This window comes from Lepisma saccharinum, chromosome 24 (assembly GCF_977018435.1).
Source record: "Lepisma saccharinum chromosome 24, izLepSacc3.1, whole genome shotgun sequence".
Lineage (NCBI taxonomy): Eukaryota > Metazoa > Arthropoda > Insecta > Zygentoma > Lepismatidae > Lepisma > Lepisma saccharinum.
The window spans coordinates 23915544-23941156 of NC_139252.1; the positions used below are offsets into that span (position 1 = coordinate 23915544).

The 25613-nt window shown below is 36.8% G+C and overlaps 1 protein-coding gene across 4 annotated transcripts in view; it reads right to left on the reverse strand.

The window, feature by feature from the left end:
• Positions 1 to 25613, reverse strand: part of LOC145978345 (DNA topoisomerase 2-binding protein 1-A-like) — a 133439-nt gene that overhangs the window by 72204 nt on the left and 35622 nt on the right. For all 4 annotated transcript variants that reach the window (XM_083110939.1, XM_083110936.1, XM_083110937.1 and 1 more), the window contains exons 6-8: positions 15491 to 15692; positions 13509 to 13730; positions 4353 to 4487 (exon numbers count right to left, since the gene is read on the reverse strand). In XM_083110939.1, the coding sequence (XP_082967065.1) occupies positions 4353 to 4487; positions 13509 to 13730; positions 15491 to 15692 (559 nt within the window). The remainder of the gene's footprint in view (positions 1 to 4352; positions 4488 to 13508; positions 13731 to 15490; positions 15693 to 25613) is intronic.

A 25613-nucleotide genomic window follows, 5' to 3' on the forward strand; every position in this document is an offset into this window, starting at 1 on the left:
TAGAGCTTATTTCCTGATGCAACACTTTCTGAAGTTTGAATTATATTGTGAGTTATGCAATTCACGGAAAATTGATTAATTCTGCTGCAAATCTTTGAGAAGCAAAAATAGACACCTTTATACAGAAATAAACTTAATACTCTGGAAACTACATAAATGTGCTATTAGAAGGGATAAGTTTATTTTGTGTAATAAGTGCAGCTTTTAAATCAAATTTAGGATTATATTCACAATTTCAAAACCACAATGTCATTTTATACACCACTTTTGATCCAATTTTTCACCACTATAACATTAAAATGTTATTTTATTTACTGCTTTTGAACCCGAAATTACCTGTTTATGTACCAAAATTTTGCTTCTTTATTCACCAAAAATATTTTCTTTTTACAGATATAGAGGCACATATCATCAAATGATAACATTGCAACACCTGATCCAACAATTTCTGCTCAAAATTAAAACAAGTGGAAAAGCTGGGAAAGATAAATTGCACTTTGCATTCTGTACAGGAACGAGGAGTGAATGTTATCCCCCCACCCACCTTTACCACCAACAGCAGTCCCAATGTTTAATGTCTCTTCAGGAAACAAAACAATTGCTCATGGAGCTAAGCTAGATTTACTGAGTATATAGTACTTAATACAACCGAGGAGAACAAATCACAAGTTCATTGTTTCCTTTTTGAAGAAAGTATAGAGGTAAGATTTGTAAGAAAACTTTACCATTAAAAACCTCCCACAAGTGAAAACACTACAGAACAGTCTTAGACATGATTATGGCGGGTGTCCACAGAACTGTGTTAACCACAGTATAGAATTGTACATACTTGTTCAATTAACTATCATTAACTATATTTTTGGTGAGTAAAAGATCAAGATTTTGGTACAAAACTCGGTATATTTTAGATCAAAAGCAGTATATAAAATGGCATTTTGGTATTAAAATGGTGTATAAAAACCTAAATTTGATTTAAAAATTATACTTATTACACAAAATTAACATTTGACTCCTAATAGCACATTATTTTCCTGTAGTTTATGGTTATTACAAGCATAACAAAACAGTTTTCGTTGTGACGTTTCAGGAGAACATAAGCACCCTTCATCAGACATTTATTTTCATTTTGACTAAAGATACAGTTATAACAATGGTTAGCAATTTTTTAAACAAAAAGAATCCATTATATAATGGATGTTGTCAATGTTACATTGTTGTAATATAGCAACTTAACTGTGAAAAGAAGCAGTCTGTTTTATTTTTATTTCAGGTAAAAAAATGATCACATTATTTTATTTAAAATTATGAATCACAAATATCATCAGGTAATTCAAAGTCTCTTGATGTTTTCTGTTACATTAAATTTTAAAGATGGTGGCTTACCATTTGTGAAAAAGAAAACTCCATACTGGATCTATGTTACCATTTTCATTATTTAATTTATTCCAGTGTTCTTCTGCAATGAACATGATTTGGACATTATAAATCTAAATCCAAGAACAGGTTTGTCAGCTCACATCATTGAAGAGAAGCATTTAATCAAAAAGAGAAGGGTTTTAAAAAGATTGACGGGAAACATAGAGTTGAATGTCTGGGAAGCTTCGTTCATTGCAGAAGAACACTGGAATAAATTAAATAATGAAAATGGTAACATAGATCCAGTATGGAATTTTCTTTTTCACAAATGTAGTAAGCCACCATCTTTAAAATTTAATGCAACACTAAACATCAAGAGACTTTGTGAAAACAATGACGACTTTGAATTGCCTGATGATATTTGGGATTCATAATTTTAAATAAAAATATAATGTGATCATTTTTTTATCTGAAATAAAAATAAAACAGACTGCTTCTTTTCACAATTAAGTTGCTATATTACAACAATGTAACATTGACAACATCCATTATATAAGGGATTATTTTTGTTTAAAAAGTTGCCAAGCATTGTTGTAACTGTATCTTTAGTCAAAATGAAAATAAATGTCTGATGAAGGGAGCGTGTGTTCTCCTGAAATGTCACACCGAAAAACTGTTTTCTTATGCTTGTAATAACCATAAACTACAGGAACATAAATTATACAATGCAAGCAATGCACACTCACGAGGCTTGTCTGGAAAGTAAAGATACAAACCAAAAACAAGATATAAAAGAAATGTATTGCTCGCAACTAAAGTTACACTTGATACACTGATACAGAGGCTATTTCTCCACATAAGTGCCACCATTGTCCAAACATATGTTTAGAAGCGGAACAAGTTTTTGTATCCCTGAATCGCAGAAATCTGCCGCCTGTATCTGGAACCAAGTTGTGACTTCTTCCCTGACTTCATCGTCATCGGCAAAGTGTTTTCCACCAAGATTTTTCTTGAGGTACAGGAACAGGTGGTAGTCACTGGGTGCAAGGTCGGGGCTGTATGGCGGATGGTGAAGGACCTCCCATTGAAACTGTGCAAGCAGATCCTTGGTGACATTCGCTGCATGGTGGGCGTTGTCATGAATAAAGTGGATTCCACTTGACAACATGCCTCTCCGTTTGTTTTGAATTGCACGTCGAATATGTTTCAAAGTCAGGCAGTAGTTTTCAGCATTAATCGTTCTTCCAGGGGGCATGAATTCCACCAGCAGGATGCCGTGGTGATCCCAGAAAACGGTTGCAATCAGCTTGAGGGTTGAAATTGACGTTTTGAATTTTTTGGCTTTTGGAGAATGGGTATGGCGCCACTGCAGTGACTGCTGCTTGAATTCAGGTGTATGGTTGAACACTGGTTCATGAATAGTGGTTTTCAAACTGTCAGGAAACATCACACACAATTCTCGAATTGTCACCCGCCTATTCACACGCACCTCTGCTTCAACACGATTGCGAAGGTTGTCAGTGATCATGGACAGCCAACCACTTTTCTCTTCATCATGAACATCACGGCAACCTTCTGCGAAGGCACGGCACCATTTTGCCACATTTGACGATTCATTACGTACCCGTACACAGTCACAATTTATCGGTGGATCACCGATGAACGCTTTCCTTGTGCCTGCAAAAAACTGATCACGGCGTGCACTTCGCACTTGGCGGGATTCGGTATCGCTGCTGCCATTTCCAACGCACCTTCCTCGCACAAGACTCAGCACAGCAATGACGACTCACTCCCAATCCTCGTCGTATGGATATCGGTTACTGCCAGTGTTGCAACTTTGGTACACATTTTCCCCTAACGTGCAAATGTGTTTGTATATTTACTTTCCGGACAAGCCTCATACAAGAAAAACTATAATAGCACAATTATATAATTATCAGAGTATTAAAATTATTCCAGTGTAAATGAGTCCATTTTTGCTTCTCAAATACTTACAGCAGAATTACTCAATTTTCTATGATATGCATAACTCACATGATATTTCAGACTTCAGGAGTTTCATCAATAAAAAAAACCCAAAATTACATGTTTAAAAGTTTATTTCACATTTTGCAATTCATTTCTAATCATTAGAGGCACATATTTTTGGTAATTAAAAAAGCAAAATTTCGGTACAAAAACAGAGTCGATTTCGGGTTTAAAAGCGGTAAATAAAATGAAATTTCGGTGTTATAGCGGTGAATAATCACATCAAAAGTGCTATATAAAATGACATTGTGGTTTTAAAATTGTGAATATAATCCTAAGTTTGATTTAAAAACTGCACTTATTACACAAAATAAACTTATCCCTTCTAATAGCACATTTATGAAGTTACCAGAGTATTAAGTTTATTCCTGTGTAAAGGGGTTTATTTTTGCTTCTCAAATATTTACAGCAGAATTAATCAATTTTCCGTGAATTGCATAACTCACAGGATACTTCAGGCTTCAGAAAGTGTCGCGTCGGTATATAAACGGTAAATTTCGTGTTTCTAAGAGTTAATTTCGCTTTTTGCAGTTCATTTCGCATTATTTCGTGACAAAACATGGTCACAAAATGCATCTCACACCTTTCAAAAACATGAAAAATTAACACTACAATGTGTTTTTTCACATTTCGTTTTTTCGTCAAAAACGAAATATGCATGCCCCTACTAATCATATTGTAACAAAACATGGCAGTAAAATGCACCTCACACCTTTCAAAAACAGAAAAATTAACACTACAATGTGTTATTTCACATTTCGTATTTTCGTCAAAAACAAAATATGCATGCCCCTATTAGCAATTAATTTACAATTATATTTACTTCATGTTTGGCATTTTCCCCATCCTGTTATCCTAACAGAATAAAAATGCATTCAATTCATTTTATAAACAAATATTCACTGCATTTTACATAAAATAAGCTCCTAATAAAAAGTAGCTTCAAGTTATAAAATTGTAATACCAACCTTTATTAGCATTTACTCTTGACCTTTCAGAGGGTGTAGTTACAGACATTGTACTCATGTCAAAAAGTGTATCGTCAACAGTTGTCCTACTGGGATCACCAACAATAGTACTGCACATTGACATGGACATAAATCCTGAAAATAAAATAAGAAATCATAAACATCTTGTTTGTTAGCACACAACAATCGTAACTTGCTTATTCAGTAAAAAACATAGGAAGTGTTGGAAGAAAAAGTAGGGATGTGCCGATATGAAATTTTGGCTGGTACCGATATAAAATTTTAGGGATGGGACTTATTAATCCGTACTCTATCGGTATTGGCCGATATAGGCATATCGGTGTATCTGTTAAATTACCAATTATTTTACCGATCTGATATATCGATAAATATCTGATAGTTTAGTGCAAAATTCTGCCATTTTTGTTGTAATTTTTATGGATAATCTCCATGCCCTACTTTTTTTTTAAAAGTAAATGTCTAAATATGCAATTTCTCTTGCACTGCAGTCAATTTAAAAACACACATTTTTTAAAGGTCAATGAACCTTTCAGGACCATTTCTAATTTTATATTGGATCGGTAGAATATCGTTTATCGGTATCGGTAAATTTTATATCGGTACTTTATCAGTATCGGCCAAAATTTCATATCGTCCCATCCCTATAAAATTTACTGATACCGATATAAAATTTTATGATACCGATAACCAATCCGATATAAAATTCAAATTAATTCATTGACCTCCTTAATAAATGCACATTAACAGATAAACCAAACGTTTGCAATGAAAAAGAAGCTGTATATTTAGACATTCACTCTAAAAAAAATGGGATAGAGATTCTATGTTTATATCCATAAAAATTATAACAAAATAGCACAATATTGCATTAATTTGTAAGATATTTATAGACAAATCAGATCGTAAAAATAATCGGTACTTTTATCGATACACTGATATGCCTATCGATGTTGATAGAGTACCCATTAATCTGTCCTATTTCTAGATTAAAGTGAGATCCTGTCCATCATGTGCCTCCACTGGCAATCATATCTGGAATGCCTTAATTACAAAGTGACAATGCTACCATTATGCTATCAGGGAGGCTGGATAAATGTAAATTTTGCCCAATTTTAATTCGATTCTATCAGTACTTATACAGGAAAACCTCGTTAATACGATATTGGTTAATACAAAGTACCCTTTAATCCGAAGTTCTTCCCATTCCCCAGCCGATAAGATAGGATTTGTAATGTACACTATCTACCAAAAAGTAATTGGGCACCTATCATGGTGGTTAATTTAGTATCTAATTTGATTTGTGTGGCCTTCATGTCGTTCCATGAGCAAGAGAACCACTTGTGAAAGAGATGGCACGTAGTGCAGAGCTATCCGATTATGATAAGGGCATAATTGTGAGCTGCCACCTCAGTGGGCTGTCTAGCAGGCCCATAGCCACAAAGTTAGACAGGCCCAAATCAACAATAGCATTTGTGCTTCGTAAGTGGAAGGTGCATGGACTTGTGACAATGGTGAATGTTCCGGGCATCCAAAAAACTGACTAACAGATATCGGAGAACCCTAAAATGCGAAATTGTTAAAAACAGGACACAGCCGATGGCTACCATCAGACATAAATTTACGGCAGCAACAGGGGTGTCAGTTTATATTGGAACATTGTGAACAGACGCCCACCAACTCGGATATTCCGGAAGAGCAGTGGCACATAAGCTGCATATCACCAAGTTGAATAAAGCTCAGCGTCTCAAGTGGTGTTTGGACCATCGCAATTGGACACTGGAGCAGTGGAAAGCGGTTCTGTGGAGTGATGAGTCGAGATTCACATTGTTTCGGTCTGATGGATGTGTATGGGTGTGGCAGCTACCTGGGGAATGACTTCTACCAGTGTATATTGCCTACCAGGAAATTTGGTGGTGGTGGAGTAATGGTGTGGGGTTGTTTCTCGTACTACGGTGTGGGACCACTGGTGGTTGTTCGTGGCACAATGAACTCAAAGGCATGCTGTACAATACTAGACAATGAAATGCTCCCAACCTTGTGGCATTTTTATGGAATGGACCCCTGTTACTTCCAGGATGACAATGCTAGGTGCCATGTTTCAGAGGCTACTATACAGTGGTATGCCGACAACAATGTTCACTGATTGGTCTGGCCTGCACAGAGTCCTGATCTCAATCCCATAGAACACCTTTGGAATGCATTGGACCGATGGGTGAGATCTCGGGAGATGCGGCCAAATTCAATTGTCCAACTGAGTGAGATCTTCCAAGAGCAAGGGCGACGCATTCCAATGGACGTCCTCCACAAACTAGTCGAGAGCATGCCTGACAGGGTGGCTGCTGTTATAGCAGCAAGAGGTGGCTCCACGAGGTTCTAACAGGGTTTGCACCACCAGACTATTTTGTACAGGTGCCCAATTCCTTTTTGGTAGATAGTGTATTTCAGTACAGATAATTCTTAATACGAAGTTGTTTACAAGACCCTTCCGCAAAACTGGTTTCGCTTAATTCGAAGTAGACACCTGCGTAAGTCGTCAAGAGAAGATCGAATGTGGAAAGAGCTTGGACGTTATTTTAACTTGACCTTGACATGTTTCCTTGTCCTAAGAGCTGCTGACAACTCGAGGGAAGCAGCCCGAAATGCCCGCTGGACATTGACATTCTTTGTCAATGTGCATGGGAGGTCAAGCTCTTTCCCCACTGAATGCACCACCTTGGAAATATTCACCAGTGCTAGATGAGAAATGCGAGGTAAGATCGCACGAATGTTCCAAAATACAAGATGCATGGCGCCTGGAAGTCTCACCCATCTGTCTAGCTCTGAGCTCGAGATACAGCAATTTCCCGTTAGCGAGCAAATTTTGGCCTGGTAGCCGACAACTTCCTGTAACCACTTTCATTAAAAGCGTGTTCCTTGTACCCTGTAGAACTTCATTAAAAAAAAGGCAAACTGTTACAGATAATCAAAGCCGCATAAGCCAACTAAAGATCGTAAACCCGCTTAATGCGTTGTCATCTAGGTTTCCCGCAAAAGTTGACGTCGATCTTATGTATGCTGCAACTCCAGTTTCCCGCTTCATACGTTTCCCAAACCCAACTGTGCCGGTAATAAAATTTGCCAAAACAGTGTTTTGTTGTCTGAGTGACTTCTCCCCTTTTTCTATCAGCAAACAGGCGGGTGGTCCGTTGCTAATTGTTTCGGCCACGATTTTCTTGCTCGTGTGCGCACAGGGGCTCCTTTCCTTTGGCGTCTAAAAAAAAGCAAACAGTTCTGAATACCTTCTTCAAAACGAACAAAAACTGCATGATAAGTAAAAGAAAAGTGACCCCCTTCCTTCTGCAACAGCTCATTATCCGTCACTAATGTGCATGGTAATGTGATAATTGCAGAATTCAGGTCCCTCTTTCTTGTTTGAATGCAGCTGTCTGGATAGAAAATATTGCCTGTATTATTGTCTGTTGCATGGTAAAAGGTAATACAAGGATCATTTTTTTTTTTTCACACTGCTGATAAAAGTTCGGTCTTGGACGACAACTGCGTTATCTTGAAAATGCCGATGATTTCCCTTCTGCCACCTGCTGCTCTAACTTCCAGCCGGTCTCATTGTGTTTACGCTGCAGCTGGCGCCAGTGTTTAGTCTAGCGTCTGGAAAGCTCTCGCTTGCCGGTAACTGCAATGACTCATCCAGTGCGAAGGAATAAGCATCATTGTTTTGAATCTCGGAAACACATATAATCCCCGCTTTTCTTCAGAACCATTAGCGTGCTGCTGTTAAAAAAAAAAAAAAAAAACCTCAATGCTCAATGTAGGAATACGAGAGGAAAAGTATTTGACGGAACAGGTGTTTGACCTCCAGAATACTCCTGAAACCTACAATAAATTGTCGATTAATCTGAAAATACGCAAGTTTCGTAAAGCTTGTTTTTAGTTCATTTTATGCTGATGAGCTAAGCGGGATTAAATATACAGTTTGAAGTGGGATCCAAACCAGAGTAATTATCGAGTGCGGCACGTGTCCTAGGATACACATTCCGTGCAAACAGATCGCAAGTTGTGTGTGTACTTTTTCAGAATGGATTACAATGCAAGTAGAGGAAGAGTTTGAACTGATCCCTGCAAAGGGGGAGGGGGGGGACGATTATGAAGTTAACTGAAGCAAAGAATACGTTACTTTTTTACGATGTCTTTTTAACAGCCGAATCAGAACGAAATTTACAGCCCCGATTTTTTTTTTTTTTTTTTTGGGCCAGGGAAAGGTTGTGTTCTCTCCCAACAGAATCTTTTACCAGTTAATCCTGTAACGGACAATGTTCTAGTGAACGCACATAAAATCCAATATTCATTCTGTCCGATTATCTCCCGTCTCTTGCTTGCGCCAGTGAGACTACCGTTAAGATTCTTACGAGTTTCACTTCTTGCAATAAACGAGATTGTTTTCCTTTCCGTAGGCCTCCGTGCAAACTAAAAATGTAAGAATTTCGTGGAAGAGCAACAACTTTTCACAATTAAAAGAAAATACCGTTTTTTAAAAGACTTTTTGCCACAACATGCATCCTGTGCATAACCGGTTGTATATCTAGGCAGGATAAATGGTGTTAACTGTCTCCTTGGAATCCTTGTGTCCGCGTCAAGCTCCGTGTTCTCATTTTGTGTAACATTTTTTACACTTCCTTTAAAACATATAGTACATATAAAGCTTATTTTCTGAGCTACCACCAAGTATAAAACATCCTTTGTGGGGGTAATTTATACTCTACTTTACTTACACCTGAAAACAGGCGCCATCTTGAAAAGTTTGGATAACTCGAAGTTGTTTAATACGAAGTTGACATTTTTCGGTCCCTTGAACTTCGTATTAACGAGGTTTTCCTGTATGTATTAATCTGAAGAAAAGCTATTATCATCAAGAGCAAAATGAATACTCTCCTGTGGCTCGACAGCCCTTGAAGGGCCTAGGAAGATCTCCCGACTTCCAGTCTCCCTCCCACATTCTTACCTAGAGGGGTGGGGATCTTCAACTGGTAATGAGATGAAGTGGGACAGCACATCGAAGCCCCAGTCGTTACAGATTTCCGAGACCACTCATAGCTACTCACTCATAGCAACCCAATTTTCCTCATGGTGGTGGGTTGCCACTGGTCCTATACACAGGCCGAGAACCCAGACTGAACCCAGGCAGACTCGAATCCATGCCCTCCCGCAGTCGGAGCCCAAAGCACAGCACTTTAGATCACATGGCCACGGAGGAGGACGAGCAAAATGAATATTCAAGTATATTGTGGCTATTTCTTCAAAACCCTTGAAATCTTGAAATGAACACAGCAAAAATAAAAATTATTGAAGTCTGGAAGTTCTGGCAATCATGATACATAAACAGACAAATAAAGAGGCAAAGTACATTTACAACTTATTCAAATTTTAATTTTTATTTGCAACAATGCAAATTAATATTCAAAATGAATCTTACTTTTCTTCATTTCTTACTTTAATACTTGAGGGTTTACTTTTGAGCTACTGAAGATTTAACAAACCTTTGCCAGTTTGATTGAATTCCTGACGCAGGTTGTTACTAGTAAAAATTAAATATCAAAACTATTTTCCAAGGCAAATAAGGTTGGTTATGGGGTGATTTAATTTCTAACCTTTTTTTATCATGGTCATATCCATCTCTACTCTTGTGATAATCAAAGACAGGCTTTTATTTATATCACAAAATTTGATACTTGAATACTATAAACTTGTATAAATACGATATATTCTTCTGAAAAATTACATCTGATGGCTGTAATAGTAAAGACAGATATGAAAATTGTCCCATTCTTCTTTTATTTTTTGATGAAAAACAAAATGAAATGTCAGTAAATGAAAGAAACAAGATGCTGTTAAGGTTTTTAAAACAGGTATTTTCAAAGATGACTTAGTAATATGATTAAAGTGAAGAAAAAGTACAGAGACAGCTTGATAGTTGGAGTGAGGAAATCAGAAAAGCAGGAATGAAATTCAGTGCAGAAAAGAGTGAGGTGCTAATAACAACAAGAAACAGAGCCAGAAAGGAACGAAGAATAAAGCTAGACATGGAAGAGTTGAGGGTAGTGGAGAGTTTCAAATATATAGGAAGCATAATTGAGAGAAGTGGAAGAATAGATGAGGAGGTAACCTAAAGAGGACAAATGGGTGATGGACTATATCAAAGCATTCAAAGATTAATATGGAACAGGGGCGTACCTATGAAATGCAAGAAGGTTATACATAACACATACTATGTGTTATAGGATAGATCAGGCACAGATGAGATGGTTCGGACACATGAAGAGGATGGATGCAGAAAGACTACCAGTAAGAGTTTACAATGCACAAGGACTGGGAATAAGGACAAGTGGGAGACCAAGATGATGGTGGAAAGAGCAGAAAGCGGAGTGTGTTAGAAGAGGACAAGATTGGAACACCGTGGAAAGAGCGGAGTGGTGGAAGACCAGGAAAAAATGTAGAGGCTTGACTTCTATGGCGACCCAGCCAGAGGCAGGACATGGCGAAGGATGATCATGAAGTGCCAATACGGAGCAGAGACTTGGACAATGATAGAGAGAGACAAAAGAAAGATGCAGACAGTGGAGATGAAAAGTAGTATATTGGGGAAGAATAGCAGAGATAGAATAAGGAATGAGGAGATCAGACAGACAGTGGGTGTGGCGAATCTTCAGGACAGGATAGATAAGGCACAGATGAGATGGTTCGGACACATGAAGAGGATGGATGCAGAAAGACTACCAGTAAGAGCTTACAATGCACAAGGACTGGGAATAAGGCCAAGATGTCGATGGACAAGATTGGAACACGGTGGAAAGAGAGGAGTGGTAGAAGACCAGGAAAAATGGAGGCTTGACTTCTATGCTGACCCAGCCCGAGGCAGGAAACAGGGAAGGATGATGATGAAACAAGCTGAAATTTAGGTGGTTTATCCATTTCTATAAAGCTCATTCAGCAGGTGACGTGGGTTATAATACAAATGTTGTGTCATTAGCATCATAAATGGTAAAAGAGGTGTACCATCTAATTTGTTCTAAATTATAGGGGAAGGAAAGGAATGAGTTTTACAATCATTAATTAATAAATGAAGCCTACATGTGTAGTCTATTCTTTTCTCTTCCTTGGTGAAGAAGTCATATGAATTTGAAAATTTTGAACAAATTAGGAAATATGTGCATAGACATAAGTTGGTTACAATATAAGGTACAGTAATCAAAGGGTCCCAGGTTTTATCACTAGTGGAGGTGGAGGTGCATTGCACAGTTGGTTGGATCCATGCCTGTACACACAAATACTTATACTGTATGACACAATTCTAAGAGCATGTGGTTAACTACTAACCTGTATGTAAAACTCTTTAAAAAGGGAATGAAATATTATGATCTGGAATGTTTGATGTTATACACATGGAGATATTTCTGATGTGCTTAATATTATTGGAGTTGAATGCATGGTTTATTGTGTGTAGGGATGGGACAGATTAGTCGGTACTCTATCATTATTGGCAGATACAGATACAGTGTATCTGTTAAATTACTGACAATTTTACCAATCCAATAAATCTATAAATATATTTCAATTTAGTGCAATATTATGCCATTTTGTTATAATTGTTATGGATATACACATGTAATCTACATTCCCTACTTTGCTTGAAGTAAATGTTTAAATATCCAGCTTCTTTTAAATTGCTTTCTTCATTTGATGATAAACATTTATTAAAGAGGTCAGCGAATCATTCAGGTTCTTCAAGAACCATTTGTAATTTTATATAGGATTGGTAAAATATTGGTATTGAAAAATTTTTATACGTACTTTATTGGTATCGGCCAAAATTTCATATCGGTTCATCACTAATTGTGTGTATATGGGTTTGGTATTTCTGAATAGCAGAAGATTAAAATATACACTGCGTTATTTGAAACCTACATTGCTGTATTTCATCTTATGAATATGCAGTATATGAACCGAACATGACCTGATAAAAGTTTTCGTACATGAATGATGTAAAGTGTATTACTCCTTGTTGCTAGAATCTGAGAAGTCGATTAAGGGGAAGTAAATTTAGCAACTTTGCACAAACTGATAGATGTGTGTCATACTTTCAACTGTGTGCCCCTTATTGATTAGCCTAAATAAGCATGCAGTGGTTTAAAACAAAGTTTGGCCATTTTAAGGAGAGGTAAGCTTCTCTTGGATGAAAATAATCAGGTTTAAAGCAATGATAAGATAATACATTAACTTGTATCACCTGATCATTAACATTACGCATCATAAGAGTAATGATCAAACAATAGAATAATTTGACGAAGTTTTCTCGAGATATCACCTGGCTGATATCCCGAGAAAACTTCATCATCATTCGCCAGCAGGAAAGGTTCAAGAATTGGTTCAATACAATAATTTGCAGACACTTTTAATCTTAATTGAAAATTATTTACATGTATTGGTCTTTTTCAAAGAATGAAATTTCTTTTATTAAAAAAAATTACAAAGAAACTAAAATATAGAACACCTGATATGAACCTGTGGATACACATAATCAGGGGTAGAAAATACAGGGTGCCTGAAAACTTTCATCTGGCTCCTGAAATTCAGTTCTAAATGATTTTTTAAAATTTCGAGTTCACTTATGGAAATTTCCATTGCTTTTATTAATATAAAATAACAAGTACAGTATGTGTTTTTAAAACTTTTGTGTGTTTTCTGTATTATGTGTTTCATTAAATCAGAATAATAAACATACCATTGTAAATTTCTGCACGGTTCCTAGCCAAATTTTAAAATCTGCTGTGATATGGTAGATTCGGCCATGTATTAGATGCAAGTAATTCATGCTGTTACTGGTAGAGCCTTCTTTAGGAGGAATTCACAAGTTAAATATTGTAAGACCACATTTCAAAATATGTAGCTTTATCTTAGTTGGAGTCATGGCTTACATAGAGCATATTGGCATCTGAGAAAAGGATGTTTTCTACCCCTGCACATAATCCCTAAAAAATGGCTGACTTCCACATTCAAAGTTTCTAGTAATAATCACCATGAGAACTTGAAATACACTTACTTAGCCGAATACTTAAGAAAGACATTTGTACTTTGTTAACTTACCACCACCTTCCTTTTCCGTAGGAGTTGACGACCGTACTTCAGACTGTACTTTATACTTGTCAGTCAGTTGGGTATAATCTCCTTTGCTCGAATCTGTAACCCATGCAGGATTCACACATGGCAATTTCCACTTGTTTGCAAACCTGAATTTTTCTCCATGAGGCTCAGAAATCACCAATACACTAGTTTTTTCATATTCTAGCTGTGCAGAGTAGACACCACCTGTGTGAAATAAGACATGGTATAATATTTATGATCAAAAACTTGAGTGTTTATAAAAATATCATACAAGCAAACTATATTTATGCTAAAATACCCTTTCTTCTCCGTTTGAAGAATGTTTACAGTTATTCAAAATTTCACAGACATTAATTACCAATATCAGCCAATATTTTTCAATAGTTCATGAACGCCTGCAGAATCCAAATACAGTTGAACTCCAATTGCATGTTCCTGCATGTTGCATTTTTCAACATAATATATTCAGCCATCCAGATCCAAGCAAAAGGTCATGTTAAAAAATAAGATGCTTTTCTCTATCTTACATTCCACTTTATATGTTTTCCTCACTCTGTGCTAATGTCATACAACTTGATAGGTTGCTTGTGCAACTTCTCTCCTTGTCCCTCTCACTTGCTTTGGAACCAGTTTAATTTATCAATCAACCCTGAACTTCTGCAAAGCAATGCATATTTGGTCATTCTTTGTTCATAAGGGTTCTTCAAAATGGAATGAGAACTACTCTTAGAGGAAATTTTCTTCTGCCACTTGTGCTTATAACTTTTCCTCCCTACCTGTCAGTCTGTGAAATCTAGGGGCAACTTAACAACTTAGTTTTAATTGAGCAGCGTAAAAGCACACTGTGGGTGTGTGTGTGGGAGATCCTTGTAACCAGGACTAAAAGGAAAGAAGATAAAGGTAAAAACTCATAAAAGGTTACGTAGAATTTTCAGCGAAAAATTCAGGCTCGACCAGGACTCCAACACAGGTCTCTGGCATACCGTGCCATTGCTTTACCATTGAGCTACCGAGCCAGCATGGCTTCACCTGATTTTTCGCTGCCGCTGTTTTACCTGTGTGGAATTCTATCCGCTAGTGTTACCGCAACGGGAACTGTTGCCTTAGAAACACAGTACACGTAGACGTTGCCTGGTTCCTCCCAGCATGAAGAAATGTAAATTCATTAGGATTAGGCACAGAGCAGAGAGTGTTAGGAGAAGAGAAGAAGATTGGAACGCCGTGGAAAGAGTATGATGGAAGACCAGGAAAAATGGAGAGGCTTGACTTTTATGCCGACCCAGCCAGAGGCAGGAAACGGCAAAGGATGACGATGACACACAGCAGATGTACTATGTAGAATTTTCAACAAGACTGCAGACAGCGGCAGCAAAAATCAGAAAAAGCCAGGTCAGCTTGGTAGCAATGGCATAGTATGCCAGACACTTAGGTTCGGATCCAGGTCTAGCATGCAATTTTGGCTGAACATTCTATGTAGTACATGTCCTGTGTGTGCCTAATCTTAACGGAGATAAAAGGCTTTTGATTGGAAATGAAAAAAACAGAAAAGTTCAGGGAAATGACATCGGATTAGCAGTGTTGCACATTTTGTTTATATCTTGCTTTTAGTAGTTTTCAGCATGATGGGTCTTCCAAAATTGAAGCAGTGCTGAGCGTTGGTTTATGCATCTTGGTTTTGATTGATTGATTAAATTGTTGTTTTAAGTCCACTTTATGCACAGAAAGCCTAGTTGGGATTGGACCTACAGTTTAAAGTGGGATTAGAACCACTATGTGCCTCCTCTGGGTATCGAACCCGGGAATGTATCTTCATGGATAGCAGACAACTTACACCCAACCTTGAATAGGCACATTAATTCTCAAGCCAACCGATACCAACATACATGATCTGTTCTCTCAAAGACAAACACCAGTTTCAACATGCAAATAAGGATTAAACACAAATAAATTTGAGATTTACTGACCATTACTTTCAATTATCTTCTTCAGTTCATCTTTTTGTTTGCGTGGCATCTGCGACACACAGATGGTTAATCCTTTGAAAACAGGGCACTTATACTTTGCAAACTGAGGATCTGTAGCGTGGACATTCTCGGAAATACCAGCATCCCATACAGCATCAACCCACTGGCCAACCATTACTGGAACATTTCTCTCTGAAGCAGCCTGGAAGAAAAGGACTTGTTGATACTGGAGGAACAGGGTGCCTTTGACATCAAACAGTCAGCAATAAGACGAGATTAAGAGTTAGTAAAGGAGGGCCAAGTAAATTTCATATTACTGTCTACTTCATGCGGTGCTTTTGAACATTGGTCTAGCACTTTGCTCAGCATATTTATACAATTTGTGCAGTAAAATTGCAAACAATGTTACCAACTTCCACTGGGTACACTCCTGCTCCATTCATTTCTCTTATCTGTGTTTTAGACTGCACCTTTACCCTGACAATGCTGGTGGGAAGTTGACGAAATGATGTTTATAAAGGGTTTTATTTGTATCACTATATATATTTTCAAGTTCCCCACTATATATGGGCAAGATGAACATGTTTCATATGTATTGAAGATGGGATACATTAATCGGTACTCTATCGGTATCGGCCATTAAAGGCATATCAGAGTATCGGTTTATCAGTAAAATTACCGATTTGATGTATCTATAAATATCTTACAATTTAGAGCAATATTGTGCCATTGTGTTAAATTTCTTATGGATATAAACACGTAATTTTCATTCCATATACAGTAACCAACCCCCCCCACCCCCAACTTACGTAATACGTGACTTACGTAAATTCACAGTTACGTAATAACTGTACGTAGCTGTCACAATACATTTTTTTTATTTGAAAAGCGTGATTTCAGTTTGTTTTTATATATAAAATTTAATTTTTCAGTAATACATTCAACATAATTGTAAGCTATTTTATTGAAATTCCTTGCAAGTATTTCATTAACATTTGGATGTTCAAGGCTTTATTTTATCAAGTTGTAAAGAAATAGCGCAGTCCATAGTAAAGACACTAGTATATTTTGAATTATTTAACAATGCTGGAAATGTCAAAAGCAATTGTTACAAGAAGAAACAATGAATGGAATTTAGGAATTTTAAAGTGATCACTGAGCAACGTAAGTTGAGGTGTTGTCCATAATGAGAAATAAGAATGAATAGTATTGTTGCATTATTGATGACATTGGACCATAAAGCACACAGTAACTATTTAACATTAAGTTCATAGGGATGGATCAACATGAAAGTTCCTGCAAGTAACAATAAAGTACTGGTATACAGTGCTGAGATAAAATATCATGAAGACCTTGAATGGTTCATTCGCCTCCTTAATTAATGTGTACAAAACCGGGTGACTGAAATAGGTTTTGTCTTCATAAAGGAAAGTGTACAGTCCAGTTGCCTTAGTTGCAACCAATAACACAAGTGTGCATGAGCTGACAAAATTACAAACAAACAAAGCGATAATAAACCACGACAACCAAAAGCATACTGATCTGAAATCTATAATGTTGTTCCACACATGTTTCTACCTACTTCCCCTATCGCATGTAAATTCATCCTCTCGTGCTAGTCTTGACATTTGTGGTCGGACAGTATATGCAAACATTTACATTACAAAACCAGGTGACACAAACTATACCTTTATATTCACTAAAAAATATAACGAAACTGCAAGAGCATTGCACTAAATTACAGGGTATTTACAGAATATTAGATCAGTATAAATTACAGTAGTACAGATATTGGGTGATACCGACAGAATAGGTCCTATTTCTGTTGTAGGGAAGCTTGGATTAATGTAACAATTACAATAATATTTTACTGCTAATATCATTGAAATATTATTTTAATGAACCAAGTTTCAAACCTTTAACCTGGAAACTTCAGTAAATGTGACATTTTTCTCTTGTTCAATGCAAAAAATTTATCATCTCACTTGAATGAGAAGATACAAATAAGCCACGTACTAATTTAGGTCAACATTGACATTAATGCATGAATTATGCAAGCATCATGCTGCATTAATAAAAAACAAACTACATGAATTGATAACACATAAAGGCATTTGTAATGTCAAAGCTTGTTTTAAGTCAACATAAGCACAGATAGGTTAATCGGGACTGGGCTACAGTTTAAAGTGGGATCCGAACCACCATGTGCCACCACTGTATCGAACCCGGGACCTCTTGATTACAAGGCGACGATGCTACCACTGCACCATAGTGGAGGCCCGATTAGACATTTGAAGTTGGCAACTGAGAACTAGACTTCCGTGGTGATATATTTTCTTCCATCTAATCTAATGTGACCTATCTCACGTGTCGTCAATGCAAAAGAATAAACACAATTTCTCATTTCTCAGTATTAGTTCCACATTGGGCCCCAGAAAATGTACTTTCTGGACGTGCAGCACTGTGAAAAAACAGGTGAAAACCATAAAAAAAAAAGTCAGTGATGGGATATGAACTTGCCATTTCCAAATAAGATTTCAGTTTGAGAAGGGAGTATTAGATATGGTGAAAATGTACAGCTGTTAAAGCACAATGTCTTGAAATCTTTCCTTTCTTTTTCAAAGTTAAAATGCAAGATTTAATACTTTATCTTTCTGATTTTCCCCAATATTCCTTTTTGTTTAGTAACACAAAGTGAAGTACAGTACTTCTATATTTCTCTACAACTCATTGAAAAAATTCAAATCTGGCACTACTTTATCTATATCCATAGGTGTGCACACGGGCAAGCAAGGGGGTTATTGACCCCCCCCTAATCATGGATGTCCACAATTTTTTTCCGCGCAGGGACACGCAAGGTATTGTTCCAAGAGGCATATTGCCCTGATAATAGTGTTGCCCCCCCCCTCAAAAAATACCACTTGAATTTGAAATTACCGCATTAAGGTAAATTACTATGACTGAAATCAAATTATATGTATGAAATAAATACTTTTAGGTTGACATTAGATCTGAGGGGCAGGTGTGGCCATCCTTGCCCCCTCCCCTTCCAGACATCCATGTCACTACATTCACCTAGAAATTTAGTGTAGAGGAATCTTATCGAAAATCAAGTATTTTCAAGCCGATTAAAGTTCAAAGCAACTACGGGGGAAGGGTTGGACACCACAGGGGGCAATGGGCATTGTCCCTCCCCAACCATGGACGGAAATCAATTCTAGGGGGGGGGGGGGGCAAACATTGAGGTAAAAGAAAGCAAGAATCTAAGAGTAGCAGGACAAAGGGATATTCAAGATGGAATTAGTTTTCAAGTTTTTCTTGCATTATTTTTTCCAGATGGCCAAGAGCACCTGCAGGGGGGCAATTTCCCCCTCGATATCAAATTTTATACAAATAAAAACACATTTCGTAAAATTTCATTGCTCGATTTGCTCGCAATATCTGCTTTTCTTACAGTCCTGTCACATTTAGAGCTGTAGCTAGGGGGCGGCAGGAGTTGGACCTGGGCTTCTAATGATCTAAATGAAAAAAATTGTAAATGAGAATGCCATGGAATCTCATGAATTCTTTTGCGCCATATAAAATCAATATTGTTTTCAGTTTGCAAAAATTTGAATCTAAAAATTGTCTTGCTCGCTTCGCTCGCAATTTTATTGTTTTCTGTAATGCACTGCAAATTGCGAGCGAGCGAAGTTATAACTGCTAAGTACAGTACTTCAGACTCTTGTTGCTAAACAGTTGTGTTTTAAATGCATCAACACAATTCTTTGGAGGAAAAGGAGCGCGGCACATTTCAAAGACAATTTATTTATTTGTTATGGTGCTTCTATGTTGCTGTATTATTATATATGTATATATAAGTATATGTATGTATGTATATACATATACCCATCAATGCAATGTAACTAAAACAGTGAGATAAAATGAGGTTTTTCTTTCTCGACTGAACTTTCATCAAGGCTTTTTCCCCCCTAATCAGAGGGTCTGCGCATGCCTATGTCTAGATCCCACACCCACCAATACTCTCTAACATTTGTAAAGCTCATACAAATGAAATGTGGAACGTTTAACACTTAAGTAGCCGATATTTATACAATTTTATGTAGATTTCAAATTTTAGGTTGACTCTTGATGTTTAATGAAGGAAACCAACTAGATTTACATTAAAAATGAAAAGCTATAATTCTAATGTTTATTTCATTCTTTTCTTTTCATTTCAGGTAAAGATGTAGTACTCCATGATGAGTTGTCTGCTTGTTAATGTCCCCGTCCCCTGTCCACAATAAGAAAATCATTTATTTTTAAAGTTTTGGTAACACCTAGGTTATGAAGACATATCCTTATCATTGTAGGGCCTCGGAACAAAAAGTGTCTTGCAATCAAGGAGTCCCGGGTTCAAAACGGCGAAGATAAATTACACGGTGGTTTAGAACTCACTCTAAACTGTGGATCTAGACCTTATTGGCTTATTTGGGCACAAAGCGAAGTTAAAACAAATTTTATCACTATTTTTTAGGGATGGGTCGATATGAAATTTTGGCCGATACCGATATAAAATTTACCAATACTGATAACCGATATTCTACCGATCAGAAATGGACCTTGAAGAACCTGAAAGGCTCAGTGACCTCTTTAATAAATGTGTGTTTCAAGGTGACTGCAGTGCAAGATAAATTGCATATTTAGACATTTACTTTTTTAGAAAGTAGGGCATGGATATTATCTATAAAAATTACAACAAAATGGAAGAATTTTGCACTAAATTATCAGATAGTAATCGATATATCGGATCGGTAAAATAATCGGTAATTTTACTGACAAACGATACACCGATTGGCCTATATCGGCCGATACCGATAGAGTACCGATTAATCAGTCCCATACCTACTATTTTTAAGTATTTTACATTTCCGTATTTCCACTTTTTGGCTAACCATAATGTCAAGGATGAGTGACGATTAGATTACATAGATGAAGCGAAACTCACAAAACATGCCCATGCCAGGACTCGGACACTTTGGTGACAAGATCAAAAGTCGACAACTCAAGGTGCTCACCCTTTTATTTTAACAGGCAAATACTGAATGTACACATGCCTTTTTAGGCTAGAAAATTATACTTTGAACACATATGTTGGGTTGAATTCTTGGTAGAAGCCTAAGTTCTGTGTTGACCCACCATCAAGAGGAAAATTGGGAAGACACTAGAAAGAAAGAAGCAGCCTATTCTATGATTGATTGATTTGTTTTTATTTTTCTTTGCTTTTCTGCCACTTTTGGCTAATCGGAAAGATGAGGATTAGTGACAATATAATGAAACTGAAGAAGGGACACTCACAAAGAATACCAATGTTCAGGCCAGGATTTGAACCTGGGACCCTTGGTGCTGTAACATGCTCTGCTAACCACTGCACAAGTAGGCCAGTCTAGAAACCTAGGTAAGTGATGCTGATCACTAGGGCTAGTATTTTCATGACTTAGCACATTTTTTTGGGTAAGGGTGATGTGTTCCCTAAACATATAGAAATTCATATTATGAAGAAATTAATTAAATTAAGGTGCGTTCTAAGGGCATATTTTGACATATTTGGCCATTTCTACATGATAGAGCATATTTTGATGGATTTTCGGTCATATTCAGTATATTTTTTGCATTTTCAAGAAATATACAGTTATTTTCAAAGTGGATTTGTTCTTACTCCCATGTTTAGTCGAGTTTCTTTTTTTTTTGGACTGCAGCAAAATCATCTTAATTTTTATAGAAAAAAGTATTCATTGTGCATTGCAAACTCAGGGCCCATAAAGTGAACTAAAAATAATTGTATGTGAAAATATCTCAGCATTTAGATATTAATGTTTGAAACAGTCCAGTTAAAGGACATATTTTTCAAATTATAGTGCATATTTTGTAAAATTTTAGATCATAAGAGCATATTTTGGTGATTTTTAGGTTATAAAAATCCTAGCCCTAGTGATCACGCATCGTCCAATGGAAAGCCACTTGGTACACCTTGGTCCTCAAAGAGTGGCTGTAACAAGGGGTTTAGTTTAATTTACTGACAAGGATACGAGTTCATAATTCATACAATAAGTTACCATAACTTAATACCAAACTCTGTCCCTGGAATCTGTGGAGTAAGGTTGTGCATAACAGAAGAGAAGGGGAGAAAGCAAGTTGGCCGAGCAAAGAAGTGTGCATTGCTGCAAACGACTGGTAGTTGCAATCGCTTCCCTTCTCACAAGTTCGTTGGTCGAGCCTTCTCGAGACACCGTTTGCACAGACACTTGTTTTCGTTCACTCGCTCCAGAGATTAATGGGACAGAGTGTAAGTTTTAAGTATTAGATATACATGTATGTAAGTGTACGGCTGTCCTAACAAGTGTTACAAATTTATTTTGATAATTCTGTTACTCTTTAATGCTACAAATCTGTGCAACATTGCAGGAGTGTTTGTCCTCTTTACAGCTTAGAGAGAATAGGAGTGAACACAAGAGGGTCTAACAAAGATGGAAACCAGTTAATCATTCCAATTGGAGACCTGTACCAGAATGATAAGTATATTAATTATTTCTGTATATTTTGTTAGTGTTTTCGTTAGGAATCTTTACCTGTGTGAGTTAATTTTCATCCAAGTTTACTGAACTTTTTATTACAAAAAAATAGTGTTGTGTGAAGTAAGGCAAACATGTGATGGGAATGATTGTAAATTGATATCATTTCACATCTGTATTTTTCTGCTACTTGTGGCTAACATGATAAGGATGAATGTTGATTAAATGAAACTAATGAAGACACACTCACAAAGAAACAGACCAGGACTTGAATCACGAACCTTCAGTGGCAAGACGGTAAGTTGACCACTTAAGCTCAGCCACAAAAATGAGCATAATTCTGTTCACGGTTTTTTAAGCTCTTTATATCAAACGAATATCTCAATTCCCCTATGAAAAATTCTGGGGTTTATGTTGTGTTTGTGCATCAAAATTTTCTTCAATGTTAATGTCTGTCTACTTGGAAGAGAGGCAGTATTATGGCCTGTCAGCCACTTGATATGTGGATGCACCCTGGGAGCAGGTTTTACCATGAGGCAGATTTCACACTGAAGTCACATGTGTTGCATGCTGCTTGTCACCTTGGTGCAAAATCTCTGTTTTGTTGAGATATCATGCACTGTTTCTTATCTCAGGTACATATATATTTTAATATTTTGTTATTTTTATTTCAGGGTGCCTGTCCGACAAGAAGACAGGAGACCTGTTAAGGTCTGGATGCTTCCAGCGCTCACCTTGAGAGCGGGGTCTACTACAAGGGTTGGTGGGAAGGGGAATAGTAGCCCATCTAATTGTTCATCTAGGGGTTGGCAGTGTTGCAATATCTTCTTCTCAGACAGACATGTTGACATATTTAAGTTTATTCTGTTTATTAAAGTATTTTTTCAATTTTTCAGGTTAATTTCTACCACTGTACCTATCTTAGAGTTTTGGCTGAAATTTTGGTGAGTATCTTATTGGTATCAGATATACTGCCATCTTTAAGTTTATTCTGTTTATTACAAGTCTTTTCTCTCCTGCAGGTCTATGCAAAGGGCTTCACAGAGATACACGAAGAAAAGTATTCAGGTAAGTACAGTACAATCCACCATTATTATATTGATCATGTAATATCTAACAATTCCATGTTATAAGCAGACAACTCATCATTCATTGGAGACAAACTTCTAGCTTTTTCCTTTAATAAAACAGGTAAATAACTTGCATGTCTGGTAGTTTACATGCAAGTCTGTGTTCTTATTAATTAAGAATGTTTAAACTAATAGTTTATTTGAATTAAATGCTTACTATAGTACTGTATATCTGGTATTAAATGTATTGTTCCAAGAAACAATGTTAATTCTCTGTAGCAGATTAGCACTATATATTTTTTTCTATTCTAATGAAAATATAACATCACAAAGTTACAAATGGGTATTTTAAGATGGGGGTTAGGCTGATTGAAATATATTTTGCATGCATTGTGGTAGGAAAATTGAGCATAATAATAATATTCACCTATTTTCTTCAGGAAAGTTAGGTCCAAAGGAGAGTTCTGACCCCCCTCCCCCCCTTTAAGTGCATCTACGGTCTGTCGATACTTGTTGACATCCAGGTTTGACAAAGAAAGAAGTGAATAACACTGAAATTTAATTTATTTAATTCTTTTCTTAGGAGCATGGTACTGTATAGAATTCAAAAGTTTGCAAGTTGTATAAATGACTAATTTTGAAGATATTTGCTCCCAAAATGCAGGTTACAGAAGTTACCATTCGTGTAAGTTGCAACTTTTCTCTTTTGTATGTTAAACATGATCTGTGCCTGCAGATGAAAGCAACCAAACCTTCCTAATTCGAACTATTTGAAATGTTTAAATACTAAGAACATCCAACCTACCAAGATGAATCTACTCACACGAGCACCATAAATGAGCAGTTTGGCCTTAATGTGACACTTAACACTTTCAGTTGTACTACATGAAATAGGAAAATTATTTCTTGGAAAAGAAGAAAACTCACCCCATTTTCTCTGGACTCATTACATTAGACATAGTAAAAATGAGAGGACAAAAAACATAATCTCTTTCTGCAAGTTTCCCACATGAGGGAGAAAAATGTGTATATTTTGAGAATGCTTGAAGATGTATCTAACTTAAACTGATATCATTACTTCTAATTATTTCTAAATGATGACTAGTGATAACGTAATAGTATATTATCAAACTGGAAGGGGCTTAACACGAAGACTCGAGAATTCTATGTAAACAATATTACAAATGGCTATGGCATATGAAGAAGTTCTCTCGGGATATCAGCCAGGTGATTTCCAGATATGCTTCCGAGCTTTTGAGAGCTAACGTCACTCTTATCTTCATCATTCACCACCAGGAAAGCTTCAAGAATTACGGCTACGACATACTTTTATTACAGAAACCTGGTTAGATGAGGGTACTTTTAGTAATGAGTTGTTTAGTGATAACACTGAGGAACAATGAAATTTGCCGCGACCGGAAAACAACCTATTTCTATGTTTCTTGACTTGCTGAACACGAAAATGATGTTCTTTTTTCTCCACCACGTCTAGTTTTTGAAATAACACGAAATTGAAATAAATGTGACAAAGCTTTTTTTTCGCCATATGATATACAAATATTCTTCAAGAGAACACGTGTGGCTGTTTTTCCTGCGTAATATGAAGAAAGCATTGTAACGACAACAAAAGGGCAAACATTGTTGTTTATTTTGTTACCTGATAAGAAAAGAGTAGAGAAAAGTATTTGTTAAAGAGGCAAGGTGACTTATTGTACTGTGTCTTTATCAGTTGCATTCTGTTCGCTGGAAGTGTAGGTTGTGTGCTTCATCGCGATTGCTTTGTGTTGTGTGGTATTTGAAAATAGTGCAGTGATGCCTCATAACTGTGTAAATTCACCCAATCTGTTTTGCTATGTGTGCGGTGAGTTCACGACAAAATCCCAACGAAACTCAATTACACCAATAGTGAAGAAAGCTTACGAGCTATATTTTGGATGCAAAATTGGAGACCAAGATAAAGGGTGGGCTCCTCATGTCTGTTGCAGTAGATGCTCGTGATATTTACGAGGGTGGTTATTGTTACTTTTGTTTAAATAATGTAACGGGATACTCAAGAAAATCCAACAATATCCTACAGTATCCAAATTTACTTTCTGCGATAAGACCAGTGCAACATGATGAGACATTACATGTTCCAAAGCCACCATCGGAATGGTCTTTGGAAGGGGAAACAGAAACTTCCTCAGATGAATCAATATCTTCTCTCGGACATGATCCTGACTTTCAAGAGTCACGGAAGACACCACATCTTATCACCCAGCCAGAATTAAATGATTTATTACGTGATTTGAACCTTACAAAGAAAGAAGCGGAACTGTTAGGTTCAAGACTGCAAGGGTGGAACCTGCTGGAACCAGGGACAAGTATTACGTTCAGAAAACGTCAACTAAAATTTTCTTCCTTTCTTTTTCTATGAATGGGTCCCTGGTATACTGCAACAATGTCACTGGATTAATGCAGGAGTTGGGAGAAAACTATAAATCAGACGAATGGAGGTTGTTC